This window comes from Pseudorca crassidens, chromosome 10 (genome assembly GCF_039906515.1).
Source record: "Pseudorca crassidens isolate mPseCra1 chromosome 10, mPseCra1.hap1, whole genome shotgun sequence".
Classification (NCBI taxonomy): Eukaryota; Metazoa; Chordata; class Mammalia; order Artiodactyla; family Delphinidae; genus Pseudorca; species Pseudorca crassidens.
In genome coordinates, this window is record NC_090305.1 from 65,836,089 (window position 1) to 65,860,317 (window position 24,229).

The following is a 24,229-nucleotide window of genomic DNA, read 5'->3' on the forward strand; positions in this document are numbered from 1 at the left end:
GTTGGAGCTCATACAACTCAACGACAACAACAAAACACAACCCAATCCAAAAATGGGCAGAAGACCTAAATAGACATTTCTCCAAAGAAGACATACAGATGGCCAATAGGCACATGAAAAGATGCTCAACATTGCTAATCATTAGAGAAATGCAAATCAAAACTACAATAAGGTACCACCTCACACTGGTCAGAATGGCCGTCATTAAAAAGTCTACAAATAACAAATGCTAGAGAGGGTGTGGAGAAAAGGGAACCCTCCTACACTGTTGGTGGGAATGTAAGTTGGTGCAGCCACTATGGAAAACTAGTGTGGAAGTTCCTCAGAAAACTAAAAATAGAGTTGCCATGTGATCCAGCAATCCCACTCCTGGGCATATATCCAGACAAAATTATAATTCAAAAAGCTACATGCACCCCTATGTTCACAGCAGCACTGTTTGCAATACCCAAGACATGGAAACAACCTAAATGTCCATCGACAGATGAATGGGCAAAGAAGATGTGGTATATGTAAACAATGGACTATTACTCAGCCATAAAAAGAATGAAATAATGCCATCTGCAGCAACATGGATGGACCTAGAGATGATCATACTAAGTACGTCAGAAAGAGAAGGACAAATACCATATGATCTCATTTACATGTGGAATCCAAAATATGACACAAATGAACTTATCTACAAAACAGAAAGAGACTCACGGACATAGAGAACAGGGGAGGGTTGGATTGGGGGTTTGGGATTAGCAGTTGCAAACTATTATATATAGGATCAATAAACAACAAGGTCCTATTGGATAGTACAGGGAACTATATTAAATATCCTGTAATAAACCATAATGGAAGAGAATATGAAAAAGAATGTATATAAATGAATCACTTTGCTATACCCCAGAAACTAACAACACTGTAAATCAGATATACTTCAATTTACAAAAATAACTAAAGAGAGCTGTTGGGACACTTCTGTCATGGAGAGAGGTGTGGCTTAAGCAGAGGAAACAGACACTAAGAATGAGTAAGTTTTCATGGCACGACATGTCCTCATCTAACAAGTTTCTAAATGATCTGGTAAAGGGATAGCCTCATTAAATCTCCGAGTTTGCAGACACTGCCCTCGGATCTTTTGGATCATGGTCATGATAATCTGGCATAGACCAACTGAAGAAATTTTATGAGCATAAACTATCGGGCAAGCTTCAAGACGGGACAGAGTGAGTTGCCTCAGACTCTAAGCTTTCCCCAGGAAGATTCACTAGTCCCTCAGTTCGGTGGTGAGATGGGGTGTTGTTAGAGCTAAGATGCTGGCCACCACGAGGTCTCGGAAACCAAAAGAAGATGTCCTACTAGGCATGGTACTGGGGCATCACAGGACACCTAAAATACCGTGGGTAGTTCTGGTCTTGATGCCTCAAGAAACACATGGTGAGGCTGGAGAAGGCAACTCAGATGGCCAAGAGGATGAGGACAGGTGGACTCTTAGGACCTTCAGAAGGGAAAAGCTGGGGGATTAAGTCATGAAAAGTGTCAGCAAACAGGAGCTGGCTCACCAAACTGAGATGATGGGGAGTTTCTGGGGCAAAGCTGGGTCTGCCTGGCTCCATCCTCACTACTTGGTGCCCTTGGGCAGGACTTTACCTCTCTAAGCCTCAGGGGAGTGGGATAGTGAAATCTACCATGAAGGACTGAAGACTGATACAATGTGCATGTCTAACCCAGGGTGAGAGGAGGGACTGAGTATGAGCAGGGCACACTGGGGGGTTAATAGCGCCTGCTGCAGCTTGAGAGAGACGGAAGATGAGGGAAACTCTCCAGGAAAACTTTCTACGTGGAGCAGATTAAAGAAGTGTCTCAGCCCCAGCAGGAGTATAAACCTGGGGACACACCAAAGAGAAAAGGTTTCTATATCAGGCCCGACAGCTCTGGAGGGTCACTGAAAGCAGCTTAGACCAAAGCTGAGTTCTGAAACTCGGCTGCACCCCAGAATCACCTGGAGAGCTTTTAAAATCCCAGTGCTCAGGGGGGACCTCACAATGATCATTCTGGAACCTCTGACAGTAGGCCTGAGACAGCAGAGTTTTAAAAGCTCTCCAGGTGGTACCACTATGCAGCTAGGGTTGAGAGCCGAGGGTGTCTTGGGGACATCTGCCAACGTGAAAAGTTTTCAAAGCAAGGAAAACTCTGTTTAGTTGCTTGGCACCCCTTGGGTGGTGCGGGTTTGGGGCTGGGACAGAAATGCTCATCGTTTTAGGAAATGGGAAGGTCCTCATTTCGAAATTTAGGGTTGTGACTTCGAGCACCGCTGGCCATCTCTAGAGTCACTAGCAGGTGACTCGTGCCAGCATCCCTGTCCTTGCCCCCCACCCCCCCTGCCCAGCGCAGCTTCTGCCCTTCGACTGCAGAGGCAGCCTTACACACACACACACACACACACACACACACACACAGTGCCGCCGTCCCACCTTGCCGGTGGACTCCGTGCCCCGCAGGATACACAAGTACACCAGGAGCCAGGCCAGGATGAGGCACAGCGCCGGCTCCCACTGCACCGCCCCGCTCTCCTGGATGGACGGCGAGATGTTGAGGGTTTTCCGGTACCAGAAGTACTGCGTTGAGGAAGCCTTCTCACACTCCTCATCATAGCCCGTACGGTTGCCATTCAGTGGGCACACGGACCACGGCAGGGGATCCTTTGGGATCAAGACAAACGTTACACACAGAGGTGAGGGCTGAGGCCAAAGGTCGGGGTGGGGAGGACGGGAGGTGGCCCTGAGAGGAGGCTGTTGGAAGAGGACGCTGGTCCCCAAAGGGCAGGCAGCTGAAGCCCCTGAAGGCAGACAGGGAATCGAGGGGTTTGTCACGGGCACGGATGGGGCTTGGGCAGAGGGGTCAGGCAGGGAGGGGCTCCACACTCCCAATCTGCCGAACTCTACGGTGGGTCTGAGAGACCAAATCAAAGGGACGATGGCCAGACCATCTTTGACAAACGAACCCTGCAGCCACCAGCCCAGGAACCCAAACCACAATTCCGGCAGTAATCAGCCCAGAGTGGACATGACTCGGTCACCGGCTGCAGCTTTCCAAACCTGTGTTCCCTCCAACTCAGGACCAAGTGGAAAAAGCCAAATACGCTCCCCTCACCAATCACACAGCTACAGTTTCCACGCCAGCACGCTCCAATCAGGGCACACCTGCAGCCCTCCGTTTCCCACTAGCACGATTTCCCGCTCCTCTGCCTGTCCTGCCTGGAGTTTCTGCCAAATACAAGTGAAGGTGCTGACCTCCTGCTAACGAGCTCCGGATAGACAGCCTCTGCTTGCTCTCATTTGGGTGGTCTGTTTATTTCCACAAGACCCTAGCGAGTCCTAGCATGAATAAGACTTGGGTCCTGCCCTCACTAAATGGTGATGGAGACAGGCGTTTCCTACAACGGGCACTGGGTTTGGAAGTTAGAGGGGGACGCAGTTCAGCCCCACCACAGCCGTCTTCTGCATCTAAGACAGAGACAACCCAGCACTGATGACTTCCTTTGAGCCTGAGTCAAGCTACGCCTGTAGCAGTTCCACTCCTGGACTTCGTAGATAGAGCCGGTAAGAGCCTCTTCTGCTTCCAGTAGTTTGAACAGGGCTCTCTGTCACTTAGAAACAAAAGAGCCTAAATGGTGCATGTACAATGAACACGACCCAAGGCCAAGAGCTAAAGAAAAGCTCTGAGCTGAGTGGGGGCGGGTGGTAGATTCTGGCTTGGAGCGGGAAGGGGGTTAGGGGGTCCCACCTCTGCTCTGCCAAGACCAGCCCCTCGCTGATCAGATTTCATTAGACAAAAACTCTCCACGGCCAGAAGCAAGTCTAACCCCATTGGGTATAATCCCTGTATTTCACAGGAAACAGAAATGAGCTCCAACGGCATCACTCCCTGATGGGCCAGGGCCACTCTGCCCATGAGTGGCTGGAGCCCAGGTCTGTCATCTGGAAAGTGCTTGGGGCCCATGCTGGTAGGACCCCTGGCAGCAACAGGGGGCCCCTCACCTGCTAGAATATAAGAGCTGGTTTCTAGCTGCCACCTAAAATATTTCCAAAGGCGACCACCAGCAATTCCTCCTCTTGAAAGGTGGCATCCACTACCCCTCCCTGTGAACCTGGGTTGACCTGTGTCTTGCTTTGATCAACAGAAAGCAGTGGAGTGAAGCTGTGTGACTTCCTGGCCTTGGCATCCCAAGGCCTTGCAACTGTTACTTTCACCCTTTTGGAAACCAGCTGCCCTGTACAGACACTCAGGCTTGACAGCTGAGCGAGGAGGACTCATGGAAGGAATGGCCATGTGGAGTGAACTGAGGTGTCTGGCGACAGCCAGCACCGAGCCCCTGTCAGGTGGGAGGGTCCCTGTGGACCTGAAGCCCAGACCACAGTCCCTTGGGTTTGCCTGGCCCGTATGGGACTGACTGGGTCCATTCACTGGACCACTGCTGTTGCCACCCCAGCCTGACTGCCAACCTTGGCTACACGTACATGACTTAATCACTCGCGGGGAGGGGGGGCTTTAAAAACTCGGATGCCTGGGTGCAACGCCAGTGACTCGGATTTCACTGGTCTGGGGTAGGGCCCGGGCCTCAGAATTTTAAAAGCTCCCCCAGGTGATTCCAGCAAGCAGCCAACATGGAGAAGCTTTAAAGTACAGAAGGACTTAAACTGACCAATTCTCAGCACCCAGACTCTCCCCCTCTGAATCAGTGGGTCAGGCAGGGATCCCTGCATCTGTGTTAGCCCGGTGCTCCCGCAGGGAAAAGCTGGAAAGCCCAGCCTGGTGGGAGGTGGACAAGAGCACAGACCCTGTGGCTAGGCTGCCGCATTCAGCCTCCCAGCTACTCAACTCCCCTCTGCCTCTGGTACGCGCTGTGTCAGCACCATAGAGTGCGGTGATGATCACACAAGCGAATAGTTCTGAAGTGCTTGTGACTCCACCTGGTCCACAGCAAGTGAGTGTCTGTTGCTGCAGGTACTATCATTATGATGTGACCATGAAGGAGGCTCCAGGGCAGAGGGGATAAGGGAGAGGCCCATGGATCTCTGAAGGCTGGAATGAATAATCAAGTGATTTTCAGGAATCACTGATTTTCACACTTCTGAGGGTTAGGAAAAAGTACTCCCTTACTTGAGACACTTTATTTTTGCCTTTAGAAAATGGTCAGATTATCCTGATTTGTTACAAGACACACTGCTTCCACCTTTGGAAAACTGTCTTAAGTATGCAGACATATAGTGCCTGAGACATGTATGGCAACCCCTTAATTGGAATGGCATTGTGCAGTGCACAACCTGCCCAACCATACATGACAGCCCAGCACAGAGGAGGGAAATGGTTACCAGGCTGGAGAGTAGAGGAGCTGCCCTCCACCCAGAAGGCCGAGGACAGGCAAGGTTGTGGCTAGTCTTCATGGAACTCTAGGTTGAGCCAGGGAAAGGATGAGGGGCTACAGCTATGCTCAGGGCAGAGTCCTTCCTGTCAGGGACATGCACAGGGCATTTTCCAGTGAGATGACCTGGGTGGGGTGGACTGGGAAGCCAGAGTTGGGTGTGGATGTGGCACCTTCTGAGCGTAGATGCTGACTCCTGATTATTGAGGTCATTAACCCAAGCATTCCTTGGGGCCCCAACGATTCAAGGCTGTGCCCAAGTGCTCCAGATACTGGCCTCACAAATTGGGGTCAGTTCACAGTCCATGACCGGCCCCATCTAGCTTTTGGGCCTTGGAGGTAGGGTCTGTCCCATGAAGGCTTGGCTCAGTGGCAAAGGGTAAGGCATCCAGCCCGTGAGCTCCTGTCTCCTCCCTCTCTTTTCCTATCTGGGAGGAGGCCGCAGGAGTGGGGTCCCTGATAGTGAAAGGCAGACTCTGAGGAAAAGACGTGAACATGGGCAGTTGCCATTTTGGATATGAAGATCACCTCTCGGTGTGGAATTAGGGTCCTCTCTTCTCTACATGTTCCATTTCCTTCCACATTTTCTACAATGAGCATCAGCTATGGTTATAATCAGACATGCATTTTTTAAATGTCTAATCTTGGGAATAGCTACTATTGTGTTACAGGGGTGACAATGGTCCTTCTAGGAGAACTTTTGTAGAGAAAAGGAGGGGCCCAGCCTGGAGTCAGAAACCTAGAAGGACAAGTGATGAGAGGCAGGAAGGGGGAAGAGGAGGGAGGCCGGTACTGTTATGCTCAGTGGGTGGAGCCCTTCCCCATCAGTTCTCTCCACATGTTACCCCCTGGGCCCCCTCTGCAGTGGTTCTTAATATTTTTTGGGGGGTCACATCCTTCAGAGAGAACCCGATGAAAGCCATGGGCCTGTTCCCCCAAAATGTGCACATACATCACACACAACAGCAGGGGTCCATGGATCCCTGGCTCAGAAGTCCTCCGCTTGGTTGGGGGCGCCCAGCCAGCCCCAGCCCTTCGCACCACTTCCTGACAGCTCCTGACTCCCTCGAGGCTGCTGCCCCCACGCTCCACCCATGTGCCGGCAGTGTGCACTCTGTTGCCCTCCCCCTTTCCCTCTCTGACCCCTGCTCGGGTGCGCTCACCTGGAAGGAGTGGAAGAGGTACCAGAAGGCCCAGGCGTTGATGACATTGTAGTACATGGAGAGGAAGAAGGACACCACCACACTGGCCACGCCTGCAGAGACAGGACGCAGAGGGTGCTGAGCACGGCCCCTACCCCGCCTGCCTGGACGGGGCAGCAGGGGTCCCGCCCAGAGCCCCCAGGACATGCCTGCAGGGCCCGCCCTGGGACGGCAAAACCAGGTTTGTGACCTGGCACCTGCGAGCACTTCCTAAGGGTTAGTCTCTTCCACAACCTCTCTCCCCATCTTCTGGGGCATGAGGCCTGTGATGTTCTTTTGATGTGCTTAGGTCCTCACAACTATGTTGTGAAATGCCATGTTATGCCTACTTCGCAGAGAGGGAAACTGAGACACAGCGCTCGCCCAAGACCACACAGCTATTAAGTGGCACGACTAGGATTCGCACCTAGTGTGAGAAGCACTTTGTCACTGATGCCAGACATAACAGTTGCTCTCTCCCTGGCTCACCTGAAGCTGGGTCACTTGGTGCCAAACCCTGCCCAGCAGTGGTGGGGAACATGGCGTGAGGAGGTGTGTCAGGAGTGGGGGGGATGGGGGCTACCCCTGACCTGGTCAGCCCTGCGGGGAACCAGTAGTGTCCTGGAGCTGGCCCTCACCAGCCCCGAGAGCCTCTGTGCACAGCTCTGCCCAACCCCAGGCTCCGGGACATCTCCTTAGAAGTTGACGGTGGCCGTGGTGGCAGTAGTTACACCACCAGTATCAGTAAATGCTACAACCAGGCCTTCCCCTCCCCCACCCCACCCCACCGAGCTGGTTGTTAAACATTCACGAGCATCCCCGATTGGCACCAACATCTGGTATTTTTCCTATTCAGCAAATGCTGCCTCAGAGAAGGCCTCTGTGATTGATAACTCGGGCCAGTTGTAAAACCACACACCTCTGTGTTAAATATTAACAGCCGTTCAAGATGAGGCGGCAGTTCGATCTGGAGGTGATTCGTGAGGCCCCGGACACATTTCTTCTGCATCTGAGACTAAGTCACATCCAAGTTCACATCCTCCTTGCTCCCGAAACTTTCCTGTCCCCCTTTCTGCCTGGGGGGTGGGAGAGGTGAGCAGAACAGACCGTGGCCACTGCTGGTCAAAGTTCAGCAGAGGAGCCCCGGCCCAAGAGGGCCGCACAGGTCGGGCAAAGATCTCCCGCGGGCACCCCGGACACTGGCTCAGAGTAACTCAGGGGAGGCAGGATGGAAAGCAGTGCCCCTCTTGCCATCCACTGTGCCTCGGCCTCCACGCACTGGAGATGTTAACGGCACCCACAGCCGCTCTGGTGTGATGAAGATTAAATGAGCTCACACACATACACAGACAGGCCAGCACCTTGCACAGAGCAGGTGCTCAGTGACAGAGGGAGCTGTTATATGGGTTCCCAGAATGGCTGCTGGCCAGGACACTGAGCCACAGCTCCTTTCTTGGGCAGCTGTTTCCCTGTTACAAATGAGCACACTGAGCCCCAGAGAAGCAATGTGGCATCAGTTCCCCAGGGGGTGTGCGTCCTCCCTCTGTCACCGTCCCATGGGTAAGAAATCCGGCCCCTCTCAGCGCACACTCTATGGCACCCCTCCTGGGCCTTCTGCCCGCCCCACTCAAGGGCTCTCTCTGGGGCCTCATGCTTGCCCCTTGCTCCAGCAGCTTTGCCAAGGGACTCCCCCCACCGTCACCTTCTCCTGCCCAAAACACAGTCTGGGGGTCCACAGGTGGGAGAGGACTGGAAAGCACCCACTTACCAACGCCACTGAGGTAGGGGTTGATGGTCCTCCAGGCGCCGATGCTGCCCTGGCGCATGCGCTGCCCCACTGCCAGTTCCAGGTACAGGAGCGGCATGCCCTCCACGGTGAGCATGATGATGTAGGGCACCAGGAAACTACCTGTGGGTGTCCAGAGCCGAAACCAGGCCATCACCCAGGGCTTTACTCTGGAACCCACCTAACCTCTGTGCAAAAGGCCTTCCATCCACCCTCCCGTCTTTCCACTAGTCTATTCATCCTTCTACCTTTCCATCCATCCTCCATTCCTTCCTGTATTTTATCTTTCCCTCGGAATCCATCTTCCTCTTTCTACTCATCCTCCATCCATCCACCCATCCACTCTTCTGTCTTTCCATCCATCCAGCTGTCCCTCTATCCTTTTGTCTTTCTATTCATCATTCCATCCATGGATGACATGCAGCCACATCAGTTGTTAAGATCGTTAAATACGCCCAGCCTGGGTGGTAAATTGCCACCAATGCCAAGAGCCTTGAGTGCCTTCCTCAAGGCCTCAGCTGCCCCAGCCCCTCTGCCAGAAACCCCCATTCCACTTCTATCGTAGCAACTAATAGCTGATCAGAGTCTGGACCACTGAGTGGTTAAACGTTTTGAACATCACCTCTGAATCCAGTCAGCCAGCCACCCACCTCCACACACTTCCTTTGGGCTTCTGACATGGCCCAGATGGTGCCCCACCACCTGGGTGGAGGTATTACACCAAACAGCTGTTTTACTAAACGCTTCCTCTGGGCCGGGCCCTGAGCTGAGTGTAGGATGGACGCGAGAGGAGCAGCCCTGCTCCCTGCCCACGAGGGATCACCTGGGCAGAGGAATTTCAGCTGCTTCATGATTGGAGCCACAGAATACTCCTCTGGGCCTTTGTCTTCAGAGATGAGGCAAGGGATGCCTATGTATGTGTGGAGACAAGGAGGTCCCCGATAGACCGAGCCCAGGCCACCAGCTCCCTTTACAGAGCACCTCTGTTGGATGTATATCCGTTTTATACGGTGGCCTTCAGCCTAAGTTTTCATTTTAATAAAGGGTATTATGACTAGTTCAAATTTTAAACCCACTGGTTCCCAAGGAACCACCTGCAGACAATGGCCCTCGGTGAGAGTGGGGAGCCAGGACGTGTGAACGGAGCTACAAAAGGCCCCCCACTGCCAGACACATGGACAGAGACGGCAGCCTGCGGGGGCGTCCCCCACCCCGGCTGCCCCACTGCTTCTCCTGCTGGTCCCGCCCCCTCCTCTGCAGCCCCTCGGACATCCCTCCCCCAGCTCCTAGCTCCTTGGCAGTGGACCTGAAAAACGGTTCACTGGGAGAGGAGGGCAGGACTTCTGATTAAAAGAAAACCCTGACTCTACAGCTGCAGGGATTAAAGGCTGGTTACAGAAGGAACTGCCTCTGGAAGTATTAAGGTAAACAACACGATACGTATGTTCACAGGAACATCTAATATTTACAAAAATGCCTCCATTGTACATATGTACTGTCCTATAACCCACTTTTCTCTCCCAACAGGATCTCACCGTCGTTCTCTCGACCACACCGTATACCTTCCCACCACCCCTTAAGAAGCTGCACAACATTCCACTGGGAGAATGAGCCTAGAACGTCTTTCATCACATCAGTCCTCAGGCACTTAGGCTGTTGCCAGTTTTCTGCCGTCCTAAACAAAGCCTGGTCCACGTGTTTGATTATTTCCTCGGGACAGAAATCCCAGAAGGAGAATGGCTGGCACCAAGGCCAAGCAGAGCCCCCGCAAGGCCCTCTCACGACGGAGAGAAAGGTGCCAGCGTGTGCTCGGGAGAGCGGGCCCCACATCACCAGACCTCCGCGCTCCCAGCTTCGTCCTCCCTGCTTACATCAAGGACTACAACGAATCCTGCCCCCTCATTTCTGGACCCTGCTTTGAAGACTCTGCCAGACCCTGCTCCCTTCCTGCCCAGCAGGGAGGTGTTGCAGCATCTTACCCGGCTCCTCTCAACAGCAAGGGGTCCACGAGGCTGTCAGGGGCTCCCACCCACCATATACCCATCAATATAGGTTGCGTTGGCACAACCTGCCTGGAGCAGCATTCGAACCCTCAGTGGTTATAAGAAAAGATTATTTTCACCCAAGATGTTAAACAGTAGCCACAGCAGGCCTGGCAAGGTCCACGGAAGGGTTTTCTCTTTCACAGAGCCTGCTCGATGGTCCACTGCCTGTGGGAAGGTTGGACATTCAAGGCCTGGTGCCCAGATGGGTTCCTTAGCGCTGCCCTTCAGTAACTTCTATCACCCCTCCCACTGCCCAACCATCCAAACACACACACAATCCCAATGGATCTGCTCTGTGATCACTTTCTCAACAAATTATGCTGGAACACTGAACATCCATATGCAGAAACAATGAACCCCAACCCATCACATTTTATACCAAAAAAAAGCCCTCAAAAGCCCTCAAAATTTATACCTCAAAAAAGCCCTACCACACAACATTTCAAAGGGACTTATTTAAGCCTGCTTCTGGGAGCCACTGATTCACAGCAGGGTAACTGGTAAGGCCTTATCCCAAGTCAAATTAGTATTCACTTTCTCAGTTTTCCCTGTTGATTGTGGTCTCCAGAATGAATGTAGTTCCAATGCCTTAATCCAAATCAGGGGATAATTTCCTCAAGGAGGGCTTTAACCAATTAAAGAGAACTGAGTTTAAAAACTAAGAACCTTACACTGCCACACACAAAAACAAATGGTCCACAAAACATTCTCCTTTCCTTCTGAAGGTTTTATGATGCACTGTTATCATTAACCAGTCTTTTACTATTAAACTTAAATGGTCAATTAGGACAAGCGGTTCTGAGACCATCCTTCCACCACTGATCAAGACTCGGGTGGCAGGTATCGGGGAATAATATTCACTTAGCCTTCTGAGCTTTCTGGGCAGACTTGGTGACCCCGCCAGCTCCAGCTGACTTTCTGCCCACTGCTTTGATGACACCCAAAGTAACTGTCTCTCATGTCACAAACAGCAAAATGGCCCAGAGGAGGAGAGTCAGAGAAGCTCTCAACACACATGGGCTTTCCAGGAACCATATCAATGATGGCAGCATCCCCAGATTAAGAAGGGGGCCATCTTCCAGCTTGTCCCCCAAACGATCAATCTTCTTCAGCCCAGCAAACTTGCAAGCAATGTGAGCTCTGTGACAATTCGGTACAGGTGCACATGCAGCACTGATTTGGTCTTGATGGTTCAAGATAATCCCCTTGAGCTATGAAGCCAGCTGCTTTCATCGGTGGGTCATTCTTGCTGTCATCAGCCACATTGCCACAACAAACACCTTTGACAGACACGTTCTTGACACACTGAGGCCCACACTGTCCCCAGGAAGGGCTTTACTCAAAGCTTCCTTTGTGCATTTCAGCTGACTTGACTTCCTGCAGCTCAAGGCATTTGAGTCCAGTCCTCAGTGGCGCAGGTTCCTGTGTTGGGTCCCCATCTGGGGAGGTCCAATAGCCACCTTTGGGTTATTTTTAGCACAAATCATGCAATTCTGAGTGACTTGCTGGATTGTCTTTTGTAGGTTAGGCACCATTATATGCTTTTTTTTTTATGGCTGTGCTGAGTGGCTTGCAGGATCTTAGTTCCTCGACCAGGGACTGAACTAGTGCCCTTGGCAGTGAAAGCACCAAGTCCTAACCACTGGACCGCCTGGGAACTCCCCTGACTTTTGAATCCATTGTAAGGTGGCATCTCTCCCTAACTGACGCTATTATGAATGTGCCGCAGCACGGTGTCCAAGATGCCTCAGGGATCAAAACAATTCCTTGTGCACTACATTCCCAGCCAGCCGAGGTGTGGTCCAAGTGAAACCCCACTCTTCAGCCCTCACCTTGCCCTTTTCTGAATACACTGGCTGGTATTTTGACAAGTCTATCAATGGAAGAAGTGATTCTCTTGCCTCAGAGGAGATTGTCCCAGCGTCCCTTTTTTTTTTTAATCTCTCAAAGTATTTATTTCAAGTAGAAACGGGGAAGACAACAACATGTAAAATAGTTAAGTAAAAAGCCTTGACAAATACACTCATTTGGTCATCAAAGTATAAAAAGCTGAAAATAATATTACATTAGGTACTTTGATTGAAAACAGTTACTCTAGTCAAGTAGGAAGCCCCAAGTGGTCCCCGACTAAGAGTTAAAGCTCGTCTCCCTATTCGTACACACAGCCCTTAGACAAGCGTCATATGTGTTTTTATCCAGAATGGTCCCCCCCCAGATCCTTATCTTTTTATTTGTGTTACTTATACGGAAATTATTCAGTGTGTTTGTGCGCTTTTTATAAATAAGTTTTTATTTTTCTGAATGTCACTAAGCAACCACATCAGCCTTGGACAATATCTGAATCATTTTTACAAAAGTGGAAAAAGCCAAATAAAGGGTCTCCGGTTAAGTGAGAGGCGAGGGTGGGTTATTAATCGATATGGAATAATTTGTTGTTTGATCAGCACAGTGACATTGCTGAACGTACTTTGAAAGTTGGCCCCGCCTGATAGCAATCCATGTGGATGCAAATCTCTTGGTCCTAGAATCCTTTCTCAAAGGTATAAATGAGGCACAAAGAATCACTAGGAGAAGGATTAGTAAAAGCTGAGTCCTTGCCACGAGTGGGGCGCTGGCCAGAGAAAGTCAAGTCCTTGTACACCCAGTTGAAATGCAAAGTGTCCTGGCACGTCTGTCCCCAAGGGTTGTCCCATAGGGCACATGTGAGTTGGTCTGGTGCAGGAGAGACAGACTTATTTGGATGAGGGGTACCCAGCATCCTCCGGAGAGTCAGGGGGGTAGAGCAAACCCTTACCACTGAGGCCACTGCAGCCTCCAGGTTGCCATCCTGGGTTTGTCAGCCGGTCTCTGCCCTTTCCTCCTGGGCCATCGTGCGCCTCCTGACACTGAAGGCGGAAGGGCTGGGCTCCTTCCTCCTTCTCATCTGAATTGGACTCATTGTGATAGAAGTGAATGGTGGCTTGCACGGGGAAACTGGCCAGCACCTTCTCCCCGGAACTCTGCAGATACTCTTGATGCTTAGAAATGGGTAAATGGGGATCCAAAGGTTTGTTGGTCATACCCAGCCTCAAGCTGGCTTCCAGTTCTGGTGGGGTCAGCAACCTGGGGGGTCAGGATCCAAGGCCTCCATGGTGTTTGGCTCTCGGTCGTGGCAGTGGTGGTCCTGGGGGACCGTCCCCAGGGCAGTGACAGATGCGCCCCTGTGCCTCCCGGGCTCCGGCCGCTGCCTCGGGTCTCATGGTGCCCTCGGAGCCTGCGCCCCTCCAGCGGTGCCCACGACCGGCCGTGCCTTTAACCACTCGGGCAAGGGTGCTCACCTCCCAGCATCCCTTTTTAATGGGATTCGTGTTGGTCATGTGTTTCTGGCCCTCCCTGGGGTGCCGTTAGCACACACTTCTGGTCTTACCTTTTCATTGACCTGGGGAGGGTGGGGAGCATGGGGGAAGAGCTGCTCCCTTCCTAGGGTTTTCATGAGCACCATCTGTAGGCTTAAAGCCTGCTCTGGTGGGACTCTGATGTCAAGCTGTTCTGGTGAAAAACTTCAGGGTGAGGTCGATCAGAAAGTTAATCAGCTCATTCCCCACTGTCAATTTCACCCGGGGTTCCTGTAGGGAATTAGGCACCTCAAGTCCAAGGGAGACCCTGGCCTCTTCATTCACCAGTGTTCCTTTCTATAGTATGAGAGGCTCTCATCTCTGTTTTTCTTCTTATGTTTTAGCCTAGGGCAACCTGTTTTCCAATGTTCCTCCTCCTCACAGCAGGTGCACTGTTCCCACCCCAACGGTGACTTACCTCTCTCCCAACTACTCACCTTCAGGGAATTCAATGCCACTGCCACAAAAGTGGCGTTTCATTTTGCATCTTCTTTCTTCTGTTGTTGTTCCCTGTTGAACACTTTTATTTTTTTCTTAATTTTATTTTATTTTATTTATTTTTGGCTGAGTTGGGTCTTTGTTGCTGTATGCAGGCTTTCTCTAGTTGCAGCAAGCAGGGGCTACTCTTCATTGCAGTGCACGGGCTTCTCATTGCGGTGGCTTCTCTTGTTGCGAAGCACGGGCTCTAGGCATGCAGGCTTCAGTAGTCGTGGCTCCCAAGCTCAGTAGTTGTGGCTAGCGGGCTGCAGAGCGCAGGCTCAGTAGTTGTGGCGCATGGGCTTAGGTGCTCTGCGGCACGTGGGATCTTCCCGGACCAGGGCTCGAACCATGTCCCCTGCGTTGGCAGGTGGAGTCTTAACCACTGCGCCACCAGGGAAGCCCTGTTGAACACTTTAAAAAGCAACATCTACCAATTGAGAAGGGTTCATTTCAAATGAATCCTCTGATTTTTTCAACTTTCTCCTGATATAAGGCACTTTGCCCTCCGGAAAAAAGGTCAAATTTACAATTCTAATATTTTCAGGGGCCACACGATCTGCATTAGTATAACGTCTGTAGGCCTGATAAATCTTCTCCAAGAATTCAGAGGGGTCTTCATTTGTTTTTTTGCTGAATTTTGTTCAACCTCTTTTTGCTTTGGCTCCCCTTTTCAAAGCCCTGCCAAGATGCACTGATAAGTAATGCTCTAATAAGTGCAGTCCTCCCTCATTGGGTTCCAATTTGGTTCAGCTGTTGGTACTGCCAAGTGGGTTCAGGTGTAGGAGGGCTCCCTATAAAGGAGGGTTGCAATTTTTTCAAATAAACAAGGCTGAGAAACCCAGCTGGCTGGCTGTTGGCATTTAGGCCCCCTATGAGATAATGGGGTAAGGGAAACTCCTGCCCCGGAAGCAGCTCCTCACCCCAACTGGGTGCCCTGTCGGGTCTTAGATGGCAATACCATACCAGGCCCCTGTGCCCCAGGAACTAACACAGGATTTTCTAGTTGATCCCTAGAAGGAGGGGCAGTCCCGAGCTCAGCTGGAGGAGTTAAGGTCTGAAGCAACCTATCCTCACTCTCATTCCTTTCTTTCTCTTATTTTCCCTGATGTAACAGCACAAATACTTGCACGTAAAGAATGTCATCATTCTTCCCCACTTCTTCACAGAAAAGCCACCATAAAACCATAAATAGCAATTAATCATCTCTAACAATTAAAAGGATGCCTTTTTGCCTTGGCATCAGCCAACCGGGAGGAATTCTGGGCTGGGGTTTTTGGTGATTTTAGGAACCAAGTGAAACCTTTCTCTTCTCCCTGGGAATGTCCTACAGACAGGTCTTCCCCCCCCGCTTTTCTATTCCTTTCCTCCATCTGACAGCACTAAGAGTTTTAAATATCACAAAATTGATTTGGCTGTAAATAGAGAAAGAGTACCAAACAAAATGAAACAAAAAACCCAAAGAACAAACAGAAAATCTAAATAAACCCTCAAGTTTGGTCTTGGGGTTTTACATATACCAGCGACACAGGAGACCACAAACGACGTAATTAACACAGCAAGGGTAGCAGTATACGGTGCACGGGGTCCCAAGATAACTCTGCCTAAACCCCTTGTGGAGTTTCTAACAAGTACTGTGGCCACACAATGTTACAATAAAATATCATCATCTTCTACTCACGGGTCATGGCTGTAATCAGATCACTTATCCAAAACACACCTCAGAGGACTTTTTTTTTTTTTTTTTTTTTTTTTTTGCGGTACGCGGGCCTCTCACTGCTGCGGCCTATCCCGTTGCGGAGCACAGGCTCCGGACGCGCAGGCTCAGCGGCCATGGCTCACGGGCCCAGCCGCTCCGCGGCATGTGGGATCTTCCCGGACCGGGGCACAAACCCGCATCCCCTGCATCAGCAGGCGGACTCTCAACCACTGCACCACCAGGGAAGCCCCAGAGGACTTTCTTTAGGGATAGTTGAAACATTCTCCATTTTTAAAGACAGAAATTCAAAACAAACAAAACACAAATGGCACATACCAACGCTAGCATCCAAAGAAGCAAACGAACCGGGTAAAAGCCCAACAACTCTTTCCTCTCTCCAACAGGGTACCCCACTCAAATACAAAACAAACTGGCTTATTTTGGAGAAAAAGCCCCAAATGGAGAGGAAATAAAGTTTCCGGCTGTACGCACCGGAGTGACTTACCCTACCGTATGGAACCCGTCGGCTCCCAAATATCAATTCCTTGTTCCAATTGCCTAGCACTGGGGCAGCCAGTGCCACTTTGGGGAATTTTGAAGGGCAGATTCTCTGGACAAGTGGTCCCCAGCAGCTGCTAGGGCCTTACCGGAAAATTCCCCAACCCCAAATTTGTTACCGAGTCCAAGCTTGTACTGCACGACAGGCCAATAAATCTAGAGATGAGCTGCTGGGGGAAGGAATAGTGACTTTACTCAGAAAGCCAGAAAACTGAGAAGATGGTGGATTCGTCTCCCAGAGAACCATCTTGCCCAATGAATGCCTTAGCATTCAGGGTCTTTTATACTAAAGGGGAGGGAGTAAAGCCAAGCATTTCCTGGTTCCGGTCAGCCTGGGGTGGGGGGGTGCGGGGATGCAGCCATTCACAGGTGAGCCTCGTCAGGATGTTTGCTGTGAGCTAAACAAAGGTATTTTAGCTTAATGCTCCTTACCTGGGAGCCAGGGTTCCCAGAGATGGGCCATTATGTATAATTTAAGCTTATAGGCAACATCCCTTTACTGATTAACTTGTGATAGAATATAAAGGTTCTTCCTTATTACAGGCCCAGCCTAACCCCAACCTAACCCTCATCACATCTCTGCCTCAGTCCCGTGTCCACCCTACATGCGCCTGGCACATGTCAGGAGCCCAGGAGTGTGGCTGTCACCAGGAATGAATTTGGAAATCCCAGGATGAGCAGCAGATATGGCACTCCCGGGGACATTTTCTGACGGCTGGGACCCAGCCTCTTGAGCTTACTTTACAAATTGTGTTTGATACTTTACAACCTCTGAAACTCAGGTTTCTGTTCCATCCAGGAGCACTGTAGAAACACCAAGGGCCAGAGACTGAGCACAACACACACATGCACACACTACACGAGGGAGCAGCCATCGTGCTGCCCACCCGTCCACCTGCGGACTGGCCTGGTGTGGCTCAGTCCCAGGCTGGGTGCTGCCCCGAAGGGCTGTGGCTCCAGGCATGCCGGGGCTGGCTCACACCAGCTCTCAGGAGCTGCACATCTCCTCCCAACCCCACATTCCCAGACATTCCACTGGTTAGTCTGAACTTGGCCACAGTGGGAGTATTTACACCATGGTCATCAGCAAATGCTATAAATTAGGTCCTGCTCCTCCCTCCAAAAGCCAGTTGTTCTACATTATTGGCACCCCACCGCCTGCCTCCCAGCAGCTGGTGGTCTGGGGTGGGGGATTCCTCTAAAGTGTGGTCCATGGACCAGCAGCATCCATTGGCATCACTTAGGAGCTTGTCAGAAATGCAGAATCCTGCCCTCCCCCACAGTTCTCCAAATCAGAATCTCTAGGGGCGGGGCCAGCAGTCTGTAGTTTATCAAGAAGCTTCGGTGGGCAAAGTCTGAGATGCAATGACCTAAGCACCAGAGAGGAGCAGAAGGGGCTTTGAGGAAAAGTGTCATTGTCCCACTGCCTAGTCAGGTGTCTTCTGACTGCCCCTCTTTATGGGTTAAATATCATACAGAGAAAATTTAGGGGAAAAAAAATCCACATTTCCATGAGCCACATCAGTGTTCTCATTCTTCCATGTTTCTCCCATGATTTGAGCACATTTATGTAAAAGTCAACAGCAGGTGCACTCATTCTCCACATGTTGGTATACAACACATTTGCATCCCAGTTTCTTCCTGAACGACCACGGCCTTAGACTTTGACTTGGTCTCCAAGGCCTGCTGACTATCAAGCACAGATTTTGTGCAGTTCCTTCAGCTGCCTTTCCTTTGTTCTAGCGTCGGGTGCTGGCACCTGGAATGTAATCTTCAGAATTAACATTCCTGGTGCCGCCTGGCCCACAGAGCAGGAAGGAAGCCTCATGGGAAGGAGCACGGACCCCTAATCCTTTTTATTCTGGGAAGTATTTTGGCGCAGCCTGGCTCTGCGGTTTATAAACAAGCTCTTTGCTGGCTGGCGGGGGGCTGGGTGGTGGAAGCCAGGGCTCTGTGTAGAGGGAAGTTAGACGCCCCTCTGGGGCCTTTCATGATGCGGTTGGTTACCTGTCAGGTACAGAACGGGAGTGTAAACAGAAATCACTTAATGTAGGTGACACTGTTGGGCAGTGAAAGGCTTGGGAAAACCACCAGCACCCCTGCCTCACGAACTCTGCGGCTTTTCATAACAGACATGGCTTCTTCATGCAACAAATATTCATTGGGTGCCTCCTCTGACCGCACCACTTCACAGAGACGGGGCTAGTGGGCGACAGAAACTCTAGAACAAAGTGCAGGCCTTCTGCCCAGGTGCTGGAGGTGCCCCAGGCTAACAGTGGCATCCCAGGTGGAGGAATAGCTTGGGCAAAGTGTGGAGGTAGAGGGTGGTCATTCACTAATGGACAATTGTTCAGAACAGCTGGCAGGGAGGGGGGCTGCGGGAAGATCAGTGACAGGAAATGAGGTGGAAACAGGGGCAGGTGTTAGGTGGTCAAGTCCTTACCAAGCCAGGATAAGCCGTTTGGTCTTTGTTCTGTAGACACTTATGACCGAGAGGACGCCACCCACCTAACCTACATCTGTCCATCCTGCACCCACCCATCCCATCCATGGACCCATGGAGTCCGTCCCTCCACCCACCCACCAATCCATCCTCTCCCCAGTGTCCATTTGCTGGTCAACCATCATCCATCCATCTACCTTTCCACCTATCAGCTTAAGTATACTCTGTACCAGGCACAAGATTTCTTCTTTCTTTTCCTGGGTCTTGAAGGTCTTGCCGTTTCCCTAGCAATTTATATGTACAGTTGACCCTTGAACAACACTGGGTTTGAACTGCATGGGTCCACTTATACGCAGACTTTTTTCAGTAGTAAGTACTACAATACTATATAATCCCCAGTGGGCTGAACCGCAGATATGGAGGAACTGTGGATACGGAGCGCCAACTGTTAGTCATTTGCGGATTTTCAGGGATTTTCAACAGCGTGCAGGATGGACGCCCTTCACCTCCATGTTGTTCGAGCGTCAATTATATTCCACCTCAGAACTACCCCACCTTAACAGTGTCCACCTGCAGACTACTCAGGTAATGCTGTTGTTAGAAATAAGGAATTAAACAGTCACGTGACAGCAAGGCTCACCTGGCCTCGTGTTTGGGAAACGTGTAGCAGGATAACGGTATCGTGGGTAGGTGTGCTGAATGCCGAATGATGTGGAAATCTCATCCTGACAGATAATTCTTACAAAAGTCAGTTATGAAGCTGTTGGAGCATATGGGAATACACGTACTTCACATACTTATGATATATATATATGCCTTTCAAATTAAAAAAAGGAGTTAGAGGATTAAGAATGCACTATTTTTTTAAAAAACTGTACATTAATCTTCTGTCAAGTTTTTTTTTTGAGCTGGGAGGGGTGGGTGAGAGTGAGGGAGTAGTGTTTTATGTTGGTCTTCTTGAACAGGTTAAACCTAGTAAATACTTTGGTCTAACATCTTTCATTGTCCTCTATGGTGAAAAAAACCACTCACGCTGAGTACAGAAGACACCACAACACACACACACACACACACACACACACACACACACACACACACAGCCAAAGATAACTATTGTTTTATTCTCTTTGGTATGTTTTTGTTCATTCTCTTTTCTCTGCATACTTTAAAACATAATTGAGATCATCCATTTTATACAGCTTTGAATCTGACTTCCCTCCCTCCATTTAATGTATAACATGAAAAAATGCTCAAATACATTTTTTGAAAAACCTTCTTAATGGCTTCCAAGAGCACCACCGCGTGCATGTTCCATAATTGATGGAACCAATCCCCTTTAGGTGAGGGCTTAGGAGGTTTCCCACGCCTGGCTCTTATTAAAAGATGGAGGCTATCCTTCTACTGTCTACCTTCTGTCAGAACTATTTTCTTTATGTAGAGTGCTAGAAATAGAATAACTCAGAAAAAAATTTTTTTAATGCTGAGACTTCAATCTCTATTGCCACCTTGCCTTCCAAAAAGGCACTTGACCCTCACTGAGGTTCTCTGGCATGTCACAGAAGGCGTCTCCAGCTCCCTGGAAGGTATGCGAATGCTGTGTGGGTGCGTTGCTGTCTAGTGAGCGCACTGTGACGCTTCAGAGGAAAAATTTGTAAAAAAACAAACGAACAACACTGCAATAGAGTGATTAGCCTTCCTGCCTACTGTGGTCCCAAAACCAAATCAATCTTGTGATAAAAAATTTAAAGAAATAGCTCAAAATCCTTTTATCCTGAGTTTCAAATCATGCTGCCAGGAATGTTTCTGATCTGAAAGTTGTATAATGAGTTTCTGTTGAACAAGACAATTTCCTGCTGTCAGACCCCTGCCATCTCTTCTCCCGAGGGAGGAAAATAGTGTACCCCCCACCCCGTGCCTCCTACTGCTCACAGAGCCGCAGCCTCCAACAAGGGTGACAAGGGCGTGCTGGGGGGCTTGGCCGCCCCGGGGATGGGGTCGGGGCTGCAGAGGGCTCGAGAAGGCGCTCTGGATAAGAGCTTCAGCTGTGGACTGAGATGTCCTAGGTCCGATTCCCGCCTCTGTGACTCTGGGCAAATCACTTCGTTCTCTGAGCCTCAGTTTACTGGCACGCAATATGGGGCTAACCCCAGCGTGCACCCCCAGGCCACTAGGCACAGAAGGCGACACCGCGGGGTCTTGAGGGGACTGCGCAGCCCGGGCGCCGGCACTCACCTCCGCCGTACATCTGGCACAGGTAGGGGAAGCGCCACACGTTGCCCAGGCCCACGGCGTACGAGATGCAGGCGAACACGAACTGCAGCGGGGTGGCCCACAGCGGCCGCGCTTCGTCCATGGCCCCGGAGCTCGGCGCGCGGTGCGCTCGGTGCGCGGCCGCCAGGAGCGCCGTCCCGCCCGGCTCGGCCTGGGGATGGCCCCGCGCCTCTACAGCGGCGGCTCGCCCGCTTTTTAATTGCTAATCTCATTAACGGCGCTCGCGTCGGAGGGGCGAGGCTGGTAAATGGATGACGGCGAGCCCCACCCCGCCGCCGGGCCGCCGCGGCCGGGAAGGCACCCGAGATTGCGCCGTACAGGATGGCGCCCGGGCCCCTCCAGCTCGACGTGGGGTCTGGTGCGTCGGCTGTGGAGCTCCTGGGAGTGGTCAGGTTCCCTCGAGCACCTACCCAGCATTTACAGAGTGCCTACTGTGTGCCAGGCTTTGTCTGAGACAGGGCTGTGAACACCACAAACATCCCCAGCCCTCCCGGAGCTAACATTCTGGTAAAGGGAACTGCTTAAATGAACTGGATGAAATAGCCCATTTTCAACTAGTTTTGACCTACAGAAAGGATAATTCCATATGGTTTACCCTAGTCCATATTTAAGACAGAGAGAGGCAAGGAAGGCAACTAAGGCAAAGGGGTTAGCAGTTCTGGGGGCGGGGGGGTAGGCTGGGGTGGTCAAGGAGGGCTTCCCAGAGGAGGGGACTTACACTTACCCAGAGACCAGAAGGAAGCAAGGGACTCCCCCCACCTCTCCAGCGGAAGAGAAGTGATCCAGGCAGCCATCTCCTTCCATTCACAGACAGGTTGTGTGTGCCTACTGTGTGCAGGGCCGGGAGTCTGGCTCTGTAGTGCAGGATGGGGCCAGGAATCAGGTTTCGAACAACCACTGTGGGAGATTCTACTCTTGGGGCCAGAGATTCTGGTTCACTAGGCTCGAGCAGGTGGGGGCTAAGGAACCTCATAGTTCTACCAGCCTCTCAGGTGATTTGGTTTAAGGAGGTCGCTAGAAACGACTAAGTCAGGTGATTTGGGAGTGAAGCAGGATCTGGCTTTGAATCTCAGTTCTGCCACCAACTTGGCTGTGTGACCTTGTACAAGTCATTTAACCTCTCTGAGCCTCTGTTTCCTTATCTATAATGGGAACAAATATTTTCCCCTTCCATGAGTTCATGTGAGAATTAATTGAGAATTTAGCTTACTATCGGGCACATACTAAGTGCTCAACAAAGAAGTCATTACTACAGGCTGAATGAATAACACACTAATGACATACTTTGAACAGTGCACCTGGTACAGAGTAAGAGCTAAGAAAATACTTGATAAATAAGTAAAATTAAAAGGAGATGAAAAGCAGAGGTGCCAGCGGGAATCTTAGTTGATGCCAAAATGAAATCACCACTGTGGCTCAACCCCTGGTTGGACTGTCCCAGGAGTTCCTGCCTGGCTAGCGGCACAGGAGAAAGCGGGCTGTGCTGAGGAAGATAGGGGCTCCTCAGACATACCACCTGTCCTCGACCTTCCTACCTCCAACAAGCACAGGAGAAAAAGTTCTCAATGCAGCAGGGGAGACGATTTTGATTTTGAGACTTCGAATTCTAGGCAGTGTTTTTGTTTACCCCTCACCTCCTCCCCAGAGGAACCCACTATCCTGGTTTCTATCCCAGAGGTCAGTTTCAGCTGCTCTGACCTCTACAAAACTGAACTCATGCAGTATGTGCTCTTTGCTGCCTGGCTTCCTCGGTGGGATTTACTCACATTCTGGTGTGCAGTGTATGATGTCCTTTATCCCTGCCCCCTAGGGTTCTGAGGTGTGAACATACTCGAGTTCATGGCTGAGGGACGTTTGTGTTGCCTCCAGTTTGGGACTGTGATGAATAAAGCGTTACTGAACATCCTAGTACGTGTCCTTAGGTGCATGAATCCACTCATTGCTGGGAACTCCGGGCCATCAGGTAGGTATGTGTGCACCTTTAGTAGCCATTGCCAAACTGTTTCCAGAGAGGTAGTACCAGGTTACGCTCCCGAGGGTTTCAGTCGCTGTGCGTCCTCACCAACGCTTGTCATTGTTTTCAAAGTTCCACCCGGTCTTGTGGGTGTGTAGTGATAGTTCGCTGTGGCTATTAATCTTAATTTCCCTAATGCTAATAAGGCTGCAGACCTTTCCATAGGCGGATTGGGTCATTTGCATATCCTCTTTCATGGAGTGCCTGTTCAAGTCTTTTGCCAGCTTTTAAATGGCTTGTCTGTATAGTTCTTTATATATTCTGAATGTGGGTCCTTTGTCAGTTTTATGTATTACAGATTTCTTCTCTCAGTCTGTGAGTTGCCTTTTTATTTTATCAGTGGTGTCTTTTGATGAACAGACGTTCTTAATTTTAATAAAGTCCCAATTTACCAATCTTTCACCTTAGTCTTCTCCTTTAGTTTTTTTTTTTAATGTCATTTTACGAGATCCCTCCCTTACCAACTCCAAGGTCATGATGATATTCCTGATAATTAAAATTTGTGGCAAAATAAGTCTCAGAGACCCACAGAGAGGGCTGCCTTTTAATGCTGTCAAATAGTAAAGAAGGCATGTTGCTGCCTCTAGCCATCCGCCTGGCATGTTCTTGTTCTCATAAATGACTTTTCCCTAGACAGTACCTGGCTATGTGGCCGCATTTCAGACACTGGGCACCTTGGAGAGATGCCCAGCCTGTTACCTGGAAGAGGAGGTGGCTTGGTGTTTGTTGGTTTGACATTAGCAAGGCCCCTCTTCGATTCCCTCCCCCAGGGATCAGGCCAGCACCTCTGTCCAGTCACACTGGCAGACTCCCTGGGAGCCTGTTCATGCTGTGAGGCCCTGGGTAGGGCTGTGGGTAGCACAAGGAGGCATCCCTGTAACAGGACTAAGTAACACCTCAGGCCTCCTGATAACATCCCCACACTTTCCTGAACCCCATCTGACAAGACTCTAACCTGACAAGACCCA

General features: G+C 50.6%; 1 protein-coding gene and 1 pseudogene across 4 annotated transcripts in view; both read right to left on the reverse strand.

Annotated features, from left to right (window-relative positions):
- The window catches only part of SLC6A20 (solute carrier family 6 member 20), a 92,436-nt gene that overhangs the window by 22,040 nt on the left and 46,167 nt on the right, over positions 1-24,229 (reverse strand). For 3 of the 4 annotated variants that reach the window (XM_067754104.1, XM_067754106.1, XM_067754103.1), the window contains exons 1-4: positions 21,209-21,489; positions 8,363-8,503; positions 6,577-6,668; positions 2,463-2,690 (exon numbers count right to left, since the gene is read on the reverse strand). In XM_067754104.1, coding sequence (XP_067610205.1) covers positions 2,463-2,690; positions 6,577-6,668; positions 8,363-8,503; positions 21,209-21,329 — 582 coding nt within the window. In that variant the 5' untranslated portion in view covers positions 21,330-21,489. Of the gene's footprint in view, positions 1-2,462; positions 2,691-6,576; positions 6,669-8,362; positions 8,504-21,208; positions 21,490-24,229 lie in introns of those variants that run through there. The other variant, XM_067754105.1, reaches the window with a different exon arrangement.
- LOC137232346 (protein ripply3 pseudogene) lies at positions 11,352-16,210 on the reverse strand (annotated as a pseudogene).